At 35.5% G+C, this 15,964-nt stretch overlaps 1 protein-coding gene across 3 annotated transcripts in view; it reads right to left on the minus strand.

The window, feature by feature from the left end:
* KIF15 (kinesin family member 15) overlaps window positions 1-15,964 on the minus strand; it is a 43,163-nt gene that overhangs the window by 18,593 nt on the left and 8,606 nt on the right. For 2 of the 3 annotated variants that reach the window (XM_075083461.1, XM_075083460.1), the window contains 15 exons: window positions 14,917-15,039; window positions 14,042-14,178; window positions 12,226-12,313; window positions 11,361-11,570; window positions 10,062-10,239; window positions 9,501-9,639; window positions 7,011-7,152; window positions 6,473-6,670; window positions 5,433-5,540; window positions 4,558-4,663; window positions 3,840-4,005; window positions 2,287-2,437; window positions 1,190-1,275; window positions 687-762; window positions 325-411 (listed from right to left, as the gene is read on the minus strand). In XM_075083461.1, coding sequence (XP_074939562.1) covers window positions 325-411; window positions 687-762; window positions 1,190-1,275; window positions 2,287-2,437; window positions 3,840-4,005; window positions 4,558-4,663; window positions 5,433-5,540; window positions 6,473-6,670; window positions 7,011-7,152; window positions 9,501-9,639; window positions 10,062-10,239; window positions 11,361-11,570; window positions 12,226-12,313; window positions 14,042-14,178; window positions 14,917-15,039 — 1,995 coding nt within the window. Of the gene's footprint in view, window positions 1-324; window positions 412-686; window positions 763-1,189; window positions 1,276-2,286; window positions 2,438-3,839; window positions 4,006-4,557; window positions 4,664-5,432; window positions 5,541-6,472; window positions 6,671-7,010; window positions 7,153-9,500; window positions 9,640-10,061; window positions 10,240-11,360; window positions 11,571-12,225; window positions 12,318-14,041; window positions 14,179-14,916; window positions 15,040-15,964 lie in introns of all 3 variants that reach the window. The other variant, XM_075083457.1, reaches the window with a different exon arrangement.

Here is a 15,964-nt window from a genome sequence, read left to right on the forward strand (position 1 = left end):
GCCCCGTTAATCACCAGGGAAATTATGCATTGTTTATGCATTGAATGTTTGACCAGTAAACAGCCTTTGATTTTGCCTTGATTTTTTTTTTGTTTAACCTTCAGTTATCTTGTGTTTTCTCTGAATGCATACCAGTTTCCTACTATCCTGCATACTTCATACCAGTATAAAGGTAGGGTTTATGTTACCTAGATACACAGCCAGGATTGCCTAGAATCAGAGTTACTAAGTATCATAGAAATACTCTGGGCTTTCAACTCTAGTACAGAACACAGTTACCCACAAAACTGGGTATCAGTAACAAAAAACAAACAAAACCCAAACCTTATCTGCATCGTTTGTCTTCTTCAGAGAAGCGATAAACTCTTCAGCAGCAGCCAGATCCTGCTCCAGTTTCTGCAGTTTTGCTTCCTAGAAGGAATAATAATTGTGAAGGAGCGACCTAATTACTTTTGAAGGATGTTTTGTAAAGCACAAAGCCATGAAAAAAAAAAAAAGGAAGTAACTAAGTTGTTTACCTTACCAGAAAAATTAAGTAGTAGCTTAACAAAACAATCTGAAACTGGAGATCTCTACATTTACTTTGCTGGTAATCTACAGAACAGTCAGTTCACCAATAAATTTGCTATTAGTGTACAAGGAAATCCATGAGCACATGATTTAGTCATTCAATTCTACTGTTGTACCTGTTGCTCACACCGTGCCACCATTTCAGCGGATGGTTTCTCCACCTGTGCTTTTTCAAGTACTTTCAAGAGCTCCCTGGAAAAGAAAACTTATTTCTAGTGAGAAATATAATCGGAGCATAACAGACCTTTAACAAAAAACAGGTTTATTCTTATTTGCACTTAACTTTTTTTGAAAAGTTCTTAACTATCACCTTCTCAGTGATATACGGAAGACTAATAGCTTAGTTACTATTTATACACTGCTATCAGCAGTGGAACTTTACCTTTGACATGAAAAACTATACTTGTAATGAAATTACATTTGTCATGTTAATTGCATACGTTAAAATGAAGTGTTGTTCTAAGTTGATAAAATAAAAAAGCCCATTATGTAATTACCTCCACCTAGCTCGGGAAAAACACCTCTACAAATAGGATCCCCATCTGAACTCAAAACCCAGCATAGGACAAAAACCAATGAAGTCAGATGAAAACAAACCCCACCACTAATTAAAACTTACTTTGAATTGTTTTCTTTATCTTCTTGTAATTGTAATATTAGTTTTTCATTATGTTCTTTTTCTGTTTTCAGGAGTTTCAAAAGGTTCTAGAATATAAAAATATATGTTCTTATAAGAAGTTATAATATAATGTCTTTAGAATAATTTAAACCATAATAAAAATCTAAACAAACTCCTAAGATGACAACCTCCTCCAAAAAATCCTTAGATGGAAACAGAGAGATCTTTAGTTTTGTCCTAGACAAGTTCAAAAGTAAAATCTTATTTATATTAAGCAATCAGCTCTTTTTACCTGCCATTGATAATGATTTCATATAGCTATAATGTTCTTCAATATCCAAGGCTTTAAAGGGAGAAATTACAGTTTTCAACTGTAGATTAACTTGGGAGGATTTTTTTCAAATTCTAACCAGCAGTTCAAGAGATTAGACTATAAGGAATTTAAAACAATAGTTTAAGCTGTCAGTATTCCTTTAAACACTAAAAAGGAAAACTTACAGCAAACTTGCTGAGCAGGCACAGTGTACAATGCAGAAAAACAGACAAAATAATTTGCAAAAGCCCTTGAGCAACCTTCCTGTTTTGCAGTCACTGCATTCTGACAAGCTTTCAAGGACAGCATCAACTAAATTGCAGGACAGTGATCCACCACAGGAAGGCATAGCTCATTTTAACGAGATCACATCCACTATGAAAATTTTTAAGAAACTGCTTTGTAAAGATAGAATAAGTAAGCTAGTCTTAGTCAGCACTGAGATGAAAGATCACCAGAATTTCAATGTCAGGATTCTTTTCCAAAGCAGTTTCTTATTCCTTTACTAAATCAACTCATCTCCCTCAATGTTTCCAGACCAATTTCTTCAGCTGTAAAACCTTCTACTTCATCATGCTATTGGATATTTCTTGTAGCCTGCAATTGCAAAAATATTGCATTAAGTTTTACAAAAAAGATTCTGGGTATGTCTTCCAAATGAGATCACCAGGAAACCTATTATTACTATGGAATCTATTACTGATGTTGCAGTAACAGGGATGAAACAGTCTGGCTACATGAGTAACTGTATAATAGAGTCCTTTAAAAGCCTTGACTGTCTTACACAAATCTCAGTTTTCATTGCTTCTGCTTCTTGTTTGCTGTCCTCAAGTTGTTGCTTCAGTTGATCTGTCTCAAACTTCGTTACTTCCTGCAAATTGTCATAGTCATCCTGCAGGCTTGCTTTTTCTTCAAGAATCTTTTCGTGTTCTAGCCTTTATTAAAAAAAGCACAAAAACAAACCCACCCACAATGTTAAGATAAGGATTTGTTTAATTATAAAAATACTCCAATCAATTGTATTTTATAATCTTCATATAATATACAGAGTAGTTATTTTAGAATGAAGTGACTGACGTAAATGGTAATTTCTGTTTAAACTCAGAAACCCCAAATTTATGAAGGGCACAAGAAATTTAAGTTGCATTGGCAGAAGAGGCAAAGTACTCTTTCTGATCCCTAGAAATAATTTACTACTTAAAAAATTCTATAGAAATTTCAATCACTGTCTTGATAATGTTCACCCATTTAAAAATTTATTTTTTTTTTTTAAGACAGCTGTTGGACAAAAGACTCTGCGCTCTGCTAAAATGATCTGGAGTACCTACATCTGCTTAGTTGATATCTGGGTTATTTACCCCATATAAAATCTTTATATATTCTAGGCAAGTCTGGGTTATTTCCCTCTAAATTGTTGCCCCCAAAACATTTCATTTGATCTTTCACAAAAGTGAAAAACAAAGAGGGGTAAAAGAACTGCTAGACAAGTGTTTCGAATCATGTTATTAATAGAGAGTCTACAGAAAGAATATCCTCCAGAAAGTCAATACTTCTGCTAACACAGAAGGCATCAATGAAACCACAACATTTAATTTCAGTTCTAGGTTCCCAGTCTCACCAATTCATCACTCAAAAAGTGACTTCAACTAAGACATGACCTGCTATAATGCAATAATGTAGTTAAGCTTTCCAGGAAAAAAAACAAAACCAAACACAAAAACACAAAACCAAAACCCAACAAAACAAGCAAAAAAACAACAACAAAACCCAGTATAGCTAAGTCATACTCATGATAAAAAAATCTCACTGATTTTTATCTCCCAATAATAATGTCAACCATTGCATATAATATAGTGAGCCTTTCACGCTTCAGTAGTCAAGCTTCAGTTTATTTTTATGGTTTCTTTTGCCTGTGTTTTTAGAGCAGCATCATTATGTCACCTGTTTCATGTGACCAGACTGAGAAGTAACAGTTATTTTTTAGGACTAAATTGGAAAAAAAACCAACCCCAAACAAACAATGCCTCTTCATCTACTTAACTTCTGGAGATCAATAAACTTATAGGTATATCCTACTTAATGGGGAAATGCTATAAGAAACCAAAATTAAGCAAGCCTCATTTTATTTTCTTTCTGCTAATTTCACCACATTCCCCCTCATGGCTCTGAAACAGGCAAAGAAATAATTGACGAAAAAAATAAGCAAAGGACATAAACACAAAATAATGACTTTAAATAAGAGATGTAAAGTGCAAGTTCACATGCAGAAAAGAACAACTAAATCACTGGATGCATCCAGAAGGCAGGTTAAGGCATTTTACCAAGCTGCCAACATACCTGACACTGTCCAGCTGGAACTGTACATCCATATGTCTACCAGAAAGCTGACTTATTTCTTTCTCTTGCTTTTCCCTAAAGGCACTATATTCCAGTTTTACAGCAGACAGCTCCTTGTCTGCAGACTGCAGGACAATGCGCAAGTCATAGACTTCACTTTTTAATACTGTAAAAAAACAAATATTTTACATGTTATTTGGAAAACTATGCTAGATACGGGACGTGTAACACTACAGAACATCCTCAGAAAGTCGCACAAAACTTTACACATTTTCAGTGAAATTAACCTTGAAGTAACACACAAAAAGGATTTGTAAATGGAAAAGGTCAATGAAACATTGACTTTAAGAACAGAACTTTAAAAGCAGAATCAAAAACATTCCAGACAACATCACTGCATTTCCATAGACCAATAGAGGATTTTCGCTTTATTTTTAGTTAATATCTTCTTTATTAAATATTTTATCCTGTACTCCCTTCACATTCAGAGTGAACAGAGAACAATTTTTACTCTTGTATGCTGTGCAAGACTGGGTGGAGAACAGCTATTCTGTAAGTATTAGAGATTTTTTCTTTAAAAAAAGGTAAAACAAAAAGTCAGACCAGTATGACTTTAACATCTTAAACCCAAATAGTTACTCAGCATATGTTATTGTTGACTGAAAACATTAAGACACCTCAAAACTTCAGATGGACTTTCAGTGTTACATAGACTTACTATCAGTCTTGCTTTGACTGTCTTGAAATTGCTTTTCAAGCGATTTTATCTGTTCAAGGAGCTCCTGGCGCTCTTTACTCCAGTCATTCCTTTCGGATGAAAGAAGCTTGAGAAGAGAAGTAAAATTTTTAAATGGAAGGAAATGTAGGAGTAGCTAAGTTACAGAGCTGTAACAATAATAATGTATTAGAGCATTTCATCAGCTGATTATAAATACAAGATGCATTTTTCTTTCAAATTTGATGTTTGGTGAATCTGAAATCCACAGAAGTCCAATTAAAAAAATATTTCAATATAACTGAAGATGCTACCTTATCTAAAAAGTTCTTTCAGAAGCAACCCACAGCATAGGAGCTGAGACCTACTTCAGAACAGGGCTATCAGAAATGACACTGATCTGGGAAGAAAGCAGGCCTTATTTTCTTTTCTATGTTAAGTCAAACCTAGCCATTAAGAAAGACTTGTAAATATTTTATAGAGTAAGGACATTTCAGTTCCAACTAAGGCAAGTAGTATTTTCAGCATTCTAAAGTTTAAAATTTTCTTGTGAATATTGCTGTTTTCCAGAAATCATGAAGTTGGCCAAAACCCAGCACAGACATCTTGAGTGTCCATTTGCTTATATTTAAGATCAAGCAGGCTCAGAATCACAACATTTAAAGCAACAAAACAAACCCAAACCTGCAGTGTTATGTTAAATGAAGTCCTTTGTCTTGCTGTACAGCCCTCAGCTGATGCTATATAAGTTTGTCAAAAGTCAAAATGCAAGTACCACTGCAGACCTCACTAGACACCACAGTGATACGAGTGTGGTAGATCTCACTTTGCCATATAGGCACACTCACATATAGCTCTGTATTATATTGATCTCTCACCTCCTGTATTTGTGCAGAATGATGCTCCAGTTTATTAATATGCTGCTGGAGTTTTATATTCTTGCTTTCCTCTTCATCCAGCTTTGTCTGCATTGTGCTTAGCTGCTCCTGTGACACAACAGATGCCCAAAATTAGAACACCCATCTTGCAGTTATTCTCACATGCCATAGGGCAGTCTGTGCATATTAAATATAAAAATGTCAACTACTTTCTCTTTTTATGACCTGAACCAACAGAAGACAGAACATTCAAAAATAAGCTGCTATCTTAAGTATAGTGCTATACTTAAGCTGATTTCTCCTATTGCTAACTAAACGGCCAGAACACAAGAAAATCCATTAGGGAATACAAGGACTGAATCTAACAAACACATAACACAAACATATATTTATCTGGGAGAAATAAGGCTTTAAAAAGAGGTTACTCAAATATAGGCTAGCTAAATTCCTTACAGGATCTCTGCACTATAGTAAGCATCAAAGAGGGGTTTTGGCTGTTGTGCCAGGGTTTTACATGCACTGAAGTCAGCTCCAGCTTCTAGAGAGTAGTTCAGGTAAGTTTGTAGCACTCTGTGTGACAAAAGACCTTCCCTGCCCTTTAGGAAAGATACAAGACAATTAAGGTATAATGGTGGACGAGCAACATTTGGCAGGTTTCTTCAAATAATGCAATATTAGATATTAAGTTTAGGTATTGTTCCAAACGTAGCTGCCACCAGGGACTTACAAAGAAGTTTCCTCAGAAACAAGTGATCAGGTTAAAATAGTAAAAGTTTAAATGCCCTGTGTATCTTAAACTACTTTGATATTCAACTCTCAAAATCCCTTTCAATATTTTCATTGTAAATCCTCTTAAGTACAATGTATAATAAACTGTTTAGTGAATACTTAAGTATTCATCAAGAGCTTCAGCTTCCCATGCAACTTAAAATATATCGGGGTGGGGTGGGGTGGGGTGGGTGTGGGTGAAGTATTTCATGCCAAAACCCGCTTTATTATGAAGTTACACATACACTTCAGGTTTTATTCAGAACATTCACCTGTGCCACTTTGAGCTCCTCAGCAAGGGCCTCATATGCTTGTTCATTCACCTCTGGGGGAACTGGCTCTTTCAAGATGTCATCCATCATCTCTTTAGAACACTGAAAATCTTCAGAATGATAATCTAAGATTTCTGGGCTTATTCGTGGCACTAGGCGAGATCTTAGCTGGTAAGCTTTTGTTGGAGTGGTTATGTTCTGTTATAAAGATTACAAAGAAGTCTTTATTTTAACTGTAAAATGGAATCAAGACTTCGCTTATAGAACTATGAAATACAATACCAGACAGAATAAGGAAATAAAATGCTCAAAGTGGTTAGTTGTAAACCTCTATACTTTTTCAGATTTGTCATCTGATTACAGTAGCAGTCATTCTGTAAGCATTTCAGAACAAAAAAAGAGCAGCATATCTGCTTTATCACATATGGATTACATGCCAGAAAGCTAGTTAGGTTAAGGGGTCATACAAATGAAGGTCTATGTTCTCACACAACTCAGGAGTAAGTATGCATGGTTTTAAATATACTTATTCTCCTACCTTAAGAGTTTCTCTGTGGAGCTTATGTAACTGAGAGACTTCTCGGCGCTTGTGTGCTTTGGTTGCCTCCAGAATGTTTTCAAGATGTTGATTTGCTTTCTGAAGGGACTGAAGCTCTGATTCCAGTTCCATATGCTTTTTCCTATTTAGGAAGTATTTTACTACTGTCAAAACGTCAGTATGCCCTCCCATCAGTAAGATTAAGCTGCAGTATTTCCAATGAGCTAACTGAAGCTGAACTCTTGCCCAAACATCGAAATTAAATTATTTTGAGAAGAAAGCCACCACTGCTGTATTAAAAATTAAAAAGCTAAGCAGCTTATTTGTGCTTGCATAATGAAGCAAGCAGGTGGATAACTAAACGTGTCAGAAAAAATCCATTATACGGTAATAAATAAGCTGAGAGCTCTGCAATTCCTGTTATGAGAAAGTGATATCACCCATACCAATAGGGTTTTAAGCTTTAACAATGTTATCCAGTTATATGAGAAGTCTGAACCAGTGCTTGCCAGGATTAAAAAAAAATAAATCATTTAAAGTTGGTTTGTGGTTTTTTTTTTTCCCCTCTGAAGTGCTGCTCTGTTAAGATTATTTTGCCCTCTAAGAGTACCTTAACTGAAATCCAACAGTTGAGCAGAAATGTAGGAATAATTTTCATTAGGTATTTTGTAGAGCTACATGCTGTTACTGTGATAGTTGACCTTACTGACATAATTGTAGGGTCAAAGTCTACAGGCAAAAGGAAATACACTATTTCATCTTTTGGCAGTTTAATGCTATCGCTTTCCCTCATGTTTTTAGCATCTGCAGCACAACTTAAGGAACAGAATAGAACTTCAGTTCTGACTGCTATGGGACAACAGAAAAATTAGTATACATAGAGTGAAATTTAACAATTTCACAAAATCAACTTATTCAGTTACAGCATACAGTTACACTTGCATGTAAAATTAAGCAGCCAGTTACTCTGAAACTGGAAACAAGTTTAAAATTTAGTGTAACCCAGAGGTGAATCCAGAGGCTCAAAAGTACACTTCTCTGACTGCACTCCACTAAGAAAATGTCAGTAACCAATAATAAAAATGCATTCCACTATCAAGAAAATCAAGACATGCACAAAGCATGGAATACATAAACTAGGAATACATTGAATTGGAAGGAAAATAATGTAATTAATATACAAAGATATAAATAAACCATTGTAACTAATGATACAGGACAATAGATGGATTGCTGAATTGATATACTCAGTAGATCATAACATTACGATTTATAAAGTCATAGCATTTGCTACACAGAAATCTAAGAATGAAAATACAGATTTGTACAATTGCCTGAATGAGCAAAAAGGACATGACAAACCTACTTGAAAAAAAAAAGTGGGGAGACAAAAATGGAAATATCTTGTACCCAATGCTTCTAGAATTACCCTCTAGGTTCACTGAAATCAATGAAAAGCCGCAGTGTTAGGTACAAGCTAAAAATAAATATAATAAAAAATCAGGTCCCTTTTGCCTTCCAGGTTTACATTATGTTTGCTGGAAATGCAATTATTTTTCTTGTATCTCCAGTAACAGGTCCTGAATTTTTCAGAAATGGGATTGATCAAGTTAAGCCATGTATTAGTCACTTGCAGATTAATATATATATACACACACACCCCGAAGGTATTACTCAGGCCTTTCGCGTTACCTTGTGCTACCCTCAAGGAGAACACTGACAGTAACTTCTTTACTACACTAGTAAGGACAAAAGTAGACCCTTATGTTATGTTTGGATGCCAAAGCAAATGGACATGAATGAACTATTGATATCGTGTCTTTGCTCTAATTTTAACTAAATCCCTGTTCCAATAACAAGTCTCAAAAATGGTACTATTGCCTTCTTATTCTTTGAAGTGGAGGCAAAAAGTTAACCAACAGGTTAGCTAGAATTTTTTGGGGTGCTTTGATTCTATGTTTATGGTGGCTCAAAAGTGCAGTCTTAAAGAGGTTATATTAAAAACTACTATTGCACTAAACCAAACAAAAACCCCAAAATACCCCCACAAACTCATCAACTGAGTTCCTGTCACTGTTTCCATCTCTAATATTTCATTTACTGAAAAATACTTGCTCAACACGGAAACTAAGCCAAACTCTCCCTGTCCTGTTAAGCAGGTGATTATCAGAATTCCAGGGTATGTGCATCTCCTGCATGTTGTGAAGCATTGTTTTGTATCTTAGCATCAAGAGCTTTCAGAAAGACAAAGCGGCAACAGTGCAGACATGCCTTCAGACTGCATCATGGTTGTTTCCTAGTCTGGGAGTGACCGAGTTCAACATGAACATATTCTGTGTGCGTGCCATTTTTTTTAACCTGGCCCTCTCTTATGTGCAGAGAACAAACTTATTCTGTATATTCAGGACCTGAGACTAACTTTAAAAGATCAATATAAGTAATTATTTATAGACATTTAATTAAAGGCATTTCTATACTGTCTTGTCTCACTTGGTTAGCTCTTTAAATTCTTCATATTCTTGTTTTGAACTTGCCAGTTCACTCTGAGTCTGCAGCAGGCGTGCTTTCAACCTTTCAACAGATGCCAGTGAACCTTCCACTGATACGGTGGTGGAATATAAATGATGACCTAAAGAACAAACATACACCCTCTGAAATCACAGAGTAGCTCACATATCTTAAGTTTTACTAAAACGGAAGCATTTGTAGGCTTTTGAACAGCATAGCAACAATTGAGATTGAACAAAATGGGTATCAGCAACAGTCCACATGAAAACCAGTGGCATAAGTAATATTACTGCAGTCTTCACGACAACTAAGGACAACAAAATGAGATTATGGATGGTGGTCACAAGATGCACAAGAATCCAAATCCCCTGTTGCTGTGTTTGCTTGAAGGCCAACATAAAATGAAGTAAACCTGATTTATCAGTCTTCAGGTATCACTTTGAAGAAGGCAAAAGTACATCAAGACAAACATTTTCACACTATGCTGCACAAAATAGAAATACAGTAAGCTTATTTAGCTGAAAAACATGAGCATATGTTTACCTCCAGTATTTTTCTCTGTGGTTGAAGCTTCCAAAAAAGCTTTCTCTAGTTCTGTAATGGTCTGAGCATCAATTTCTTGAGCCTTTTTAACTGACTGTAAAGAACGAAGTCTTTTATTCTCCTCTCTCAGGTTATGGTTCTCCATGGCATACTTTGCAATTCGTGGATGTTGCTCCATCTGTGATAAGCAGTATTTTATTCAACAGTTTTTATTTTCCAGACAATGCTATACATATCTAGCTGTTGCTCTACTACCTTTAATAAGCATTAAATTTTAATGGAAGAGGAAAAAAAGAAAAAGGTATTCCCTACAGTGGTTAAAACTGCCCCAATTTTTTTTTTTGGTTAGTCTTCTTACTCCCTTGGAATCTGCTCTCAAAAGAGACAGTGGGTTTACATTTTATGTATTTATTCTTTTACTAGTAATAAGGCAGTAGAAGCTTTTCTTGCTTCCCTTGACAACCCATTTCAGTCTCAACTTTGAGTTTTGGCTTTAACACTGTGATAGTAATATTCCTATAGTCCATCGTAATGTTTCTGTGGTCCTTCAATGACTGTCCTGACTTCTGTACTTTTTTCTGCCCTTCACTTTGGAGCTCAGTTATGAGCTACAAATTCAAGCTGGTCTTTTAATACATCTACTCCTTTTTCTACTCCTATATCCTACTTGTGCTTGGAGGAAATTTTTTGTTAAAGATCTGCCTTCTCTCTTGAGCTTTTTCATTCTTCAAAACTACCTTGCAAAAGATATCACACCTACTGAAATCATGAATAACCTAAAGCCTCAGGTATTACTTTGCTACTTCCCTTCCTCAAACAGCTCCAAGACAGCATCACCCCTGATTGGCCAATCTAGCACCTGCGTTATTATCCTTCAGAAACCTGCTGTATTACTTGGATCCTGCCATCCTTCCCTTTCAACAGATGTCATGGAGCTATAAAGTCTCCCATAAGAATGAGGATTTGTGATTTAGAGACTTCACTGAGTTACTTAAAGGAGGCTTAGTCCTCTGCCTAACGCAGATCAGGTGGCCTGTACCAAGCTCCCACCATGATGACATCACCCTTACTAGCCTTTCCTCTTACGCAAAGTCACAAGCTCTAAACCCACCCGTTTCCCCTTCCACAGGGAAACTCCATGCATTTGAGATGTTTCTTTACAGGAACGCACCACCCATCCTCTTTTTCTCCTGTCTGCCTTTCCTAAAACGTCTGTATCCACCCATCACAGAACTCCATCACATGAGCTATTCTCACATAATAAAATTGTTCTAGAAAGAAAAAAAACCAGAGACTTGCCTGTTCTCTGAGTGTCTGCAATTCCTCCCTCAATTCACTGAGAAGATCATCTTGCTCTTTTGGCATTAAACTTCCACCAGCCTCTTTATGTAATCTCTCCAAGCGAACAATATGGTCTTCACGGAATTTAACTATCATTTTATTGGACTGAATAAACTTCTCCTTCTTGGCACACAGATCTTCTAGTTGAGCAATTTTTTCTAATAAATTCTTAGAAAGTACATACACAGATTGCCAGGAAAGTGACAGTTACATTAGATGAATTTTTAAGGTGCCCATAAGACATACACAAATCACGCAGAACTCAGTTAATAATTTTGTGAATACACAGACTATTATATTCATTTGGAGCAGATCTGTAGAGAGCAACAGCTCATACCAAGAAGCCAAATTACACACTATATTGCAAAAACTTTACTTAGAAGCTCCAGTATGATCCTGTAGACTAAGTATTCAGTTAAGCATATCAGGTGCATCCCTAGACTGCTTGTTTTAGTTAATTTTCTTAAAAAAAATCCATTTTGAATGATTCAACACTGCAACATGACATGAACCAAAGCACAATAAAATGGGGATGACAGGGAGATTTACTTCAAAAAACTCAATGTTGATCCAAACACTCAAAGATGCACTCAAAATTAAGTAGAAGGGAGGTTTGTTGTTCTGCTCAAATTTATTAGAAAACCCACCCCTAAAAGGAAACATACTAGGAAAGCTAACCTATGGCTTGTCTGAATTTGAAAGATTTTATCTTAAATGTCATTTGACTAGTTCCCTTATTACCAAACCTTATCTTTGGACAGATTATTTTTATTTGAAAACGAGAGTACCCAGAATAAGCTTCAAAATACTAGTGCTTTCTTACCTTCTTTTCACCTTCTGATTTCTCCCAGAACAACATTGCTTCAAGAAAGTTACTCCTGTAATTTATGTTCTTCTTCCCCTTTTCAACACTACCTGTAGGGTAAGTCAAAGAAACAAACGCCATATTTATTAACACACCAGTTAATCAGGTTTTCCTACCTACATAATGTGACAGTTTTGTAAAGAAAGTTTAAATAAATTCTGTGAACAATATAATTCCTCTAAGATCATGAGCCATACCCAGAGCAAAGAAGTTTAGACTGTAATTCTTAATCACCTGCAAGTGCCGATAAAGAACAGAGTCAATATACTTAATTGAATAATAACAAAGTTGTTCAAGCATTAAACAGCTTTATGATGAACTTTTCTGAGAATAAAAGAATCTGTTTGTTCAGCTGAGTATATCTATAAAATGCAAAATCCCTCTGAAATTTATTTGGTAACACTAAGCCATTATTGGCATTATTATTACAGTTTGTACATATTAAAAATTGACTAACTGGCTTATGAGAAGGAAATTCAGGAAAATAGGCATGAATTAAGTGGACAATTAGTGATTTAATCTGGAAGGAAAGCGTCCACACAAGGGATTGAAAGGCTTTAACTAATCCACTTCAGAAATGAATTCAAAATAGCTTTCTTTGATATCCTCATGCAGGCAAGGCTACTTATTTATAGAATGCTAATCACCAGATTATCTAGGTGCATAACAACTACCCTATTATAATTCAATATATTGAAAAATGCCATCATGTTTTAAAATAGGTAGTAAGCAGATTTCATATTTGTGTGACCAAATGTTATAAACATGATTTAACCGTATAGACCAAATACAGCTCTGGTACATTAGGTTCAGCATAAAACCTCTTTTCAGTGTTTAAGCATCATCACTTGCTTTCCCTCAGAACTCTATCACAAGTCTAACAACGTTTTTGAGCCCTCTGTCAATATTCATGTATTCACAGACAGCAATTCAGTGCCCCACATAATCACTGACTTGTTTTTACTGGTTAAATGTGTATGCTCACAGAGAAGTAGTTTTTCCTTAGGAAAACTCAACCACAGATGCTTTACATTAGACAAGTTTTTCTAACTTCTGTAGTAACTTCTATTGTTGTATCTTCTATTTCTTGGCAAGGTCAGGAAAGAGTTGACTTAGGATCACAGTAAGAGTTAGAAGACCAAGTTTACTACCTTGTAATCAAACATTACAAGGTAGCATATTTCAGTGAGAAGTATACATAGTAGAAAGGTATGCTGGGTTCTATACTGCAGATATAGTGGGCTAGTGAAAAGCTACTGGAAGAAAAAGATTACATATTGATAAAAGCCCCTTTACCATCTTACATGGAAACAGGTCTTTTATCAAAAGATAAACATTCTTCTTAGAATCTTCCTGAAGGGGCAAAAAGGGAAGGGGGGGGGAGGGAAATCCAGTCCCGAGCTTAAAAAGAATGCAGATTCAATTGGCATTATCAACACGTTAATGCCCTCTCTCCAACCTAAACGTACAAGCAATCACACATAAACTTTTGGTTTCTTAAAGGAATAGGCAGCATACCTTTTAGACACTGGAAGTGTATTCTACGTATTCTACAAAAGAAACATAGCCCTGTACACAAACTTACGAGAGGAAGAAAATAAAAATCACAATTTCTGCAAAATATTAGATACAAATACAGGCAATGGGATCCATAAGACAAAGGCAACCTCTGTAGGTCAGTCCCTACAAAAATATTAATTGTTCAGAAACTTAATGAATTATATAAGGCTCCAACACTCTAGGCTAAAGTAGCAGCAAATTCTTTCTCCTTCACTTCCAACTCTTACCCTCTGATACAGAAATATCATGCATAGACGGCACTGAAGTAAGTTGTGCAAGCTGCTCTTTCAGCTTCTTGACCTCAGCTTGCAGTTGGCTCACATTCCCTTGTGTGTCTTCATTCACCACAGCCTTTCATAAATGTTAAGAGAAAATTAGGAAGAGGTACAAATAAAAAAAAATCTTCTATTTTATAGGAAAAAAGAAAAGTCAAAGACTGCAAAGCAACAAAACTACTACTAAGAAGTTTTCCATCTTAGGAGAGGAAGAGCAACATTCAATTTACTGAGAAACCAGTAAGCTGTACTTTAACTAAAAACATCAGTTAAAAATTTTAACCTTTTCTGTGGAATTTTCTCTGGAGCTTTTTGACCAACAAAGCTAAGCAGTATTTATCAAAGGCAGTAGTTTCCAGCCAGATAGCAACATACTTTTAAAACCCACTCATGAGACATTATGTTTTGGGAATTAACACATATAAAAACTAGATGCACTGAAATACCATTCAATCTAACCTTTTATAATGACAATTTTAATTTCTAGTGCAGATTTACTTACTTTATCCAATGAAGCCCTCAGGGAACAAGCAATGAACACACACTATTATCAGCCATTAACTAGTCCCCGACTGTTAGATTCTCTAGTCATAATCAAAAGCAAACTAATCCTTTCCAAAAATCATGTTGTAAGCATTTAGGAAAGCAAATCCAGGATTTTAAAATAAGTTATATTCACTTAAATTAGTGAAAGCACAAGAGTATTTCAATTATTTCAGTCAACTGCAATGATGCTATCCTGTTTGCAGATGTGTGGTTTAAATGACAAGAAATCATTTCTTGCAACAATAAAGACACTGAGTACCTCTCTTACCTTGTTTTTGATCAACTTTGCTCGCTGAGCAAAATTAAGAGTAGACAGTGTTTCACCAAAACACCTGGATCCTGGATGAACATTTGCAATTATACATGTTTTCGCATTACCACCAAGAGAATCCTATTTAAAAACACAGAAGTTAGTTTTATTTGCATGTTTTGAAGCCATCCCCTAAGATATACTGTGTATCCCTTCGAACAAACTGCAGAAGGGATTTAACAAATCTCCATGCTACTTAAGTTTCTGAATTCTATTTCAAACATGGGTATAAAGGATGTGACTGTAAACGAAGACTTTATCTGGCTTTTCAAAACCCTGATTCTATGTTACTAATCAACAATTTGAGATATTTGTTACACCTGAACAACAGAGAGAAGAAAAAAAAGAAAAAATTCAGGGAATAAAGTAGATATTTCACTTTCATTTTGGTCATTAGCAGATTGGTATTCACACTATTTTGAACATCAGCCTCTTGATTGTTCCAACTGATCCTCTGGTGGCAATTGCCAAACAAACAAACAAACAAAATGACAAAACAACAGATTCTTGACCAAGGATATAAGAGAAACCTCTCCCTTTTAAATGCATGTCTCCAAATACCTCTGTGCCATTAGACAAGTAGCTCTCAAGTCTCTGGAGAAAGCAACAGTTTTACCTAAGATGCTAAAAGCCTAGTACCACAACATCGCCCACAAGCCTCAATGGCATTCTCTGTCTAATAGAAAAGGTCACGTTTGTGGACTTCTTTGCAGTACAACCACCTAAAAATATAACCACTTAAGAAAGTAACAGCTCATACAGTTGCAATTCTCTTCCAATTTCTATGTATTTTGCGTTGCCTTGGAAGAACATAATCCTTCAGAGGCTCATGATTCTTAAGATCTACATAGAACAGGGATGGAACGATTGGGAAATTTTGCTGTGATCACAACAATACCATGTTGTACATACTATAGTGTTTGTGTTACAAGTACTATATTATATATAAAATATATTACAGATATTATTTGTTACTGTTCACAGAATTTCCACAAGTGCATACAAC

Source organism: Phalacrocorax aristotelis, chromosome 2 (genome assembly GCF_949628215.1).
Source record: "Phalacrocorax aristotelis chromosome 2, bGulAri2.1, whole genome shotgun sequence".
Classification (NCBI taxonomy): Eukaryota; Metazoa; Chordata; class Aves; order Suliformes; family Phalacrocoracidae; genus Phalacrocorax; species Phalacrocorax aristotelis.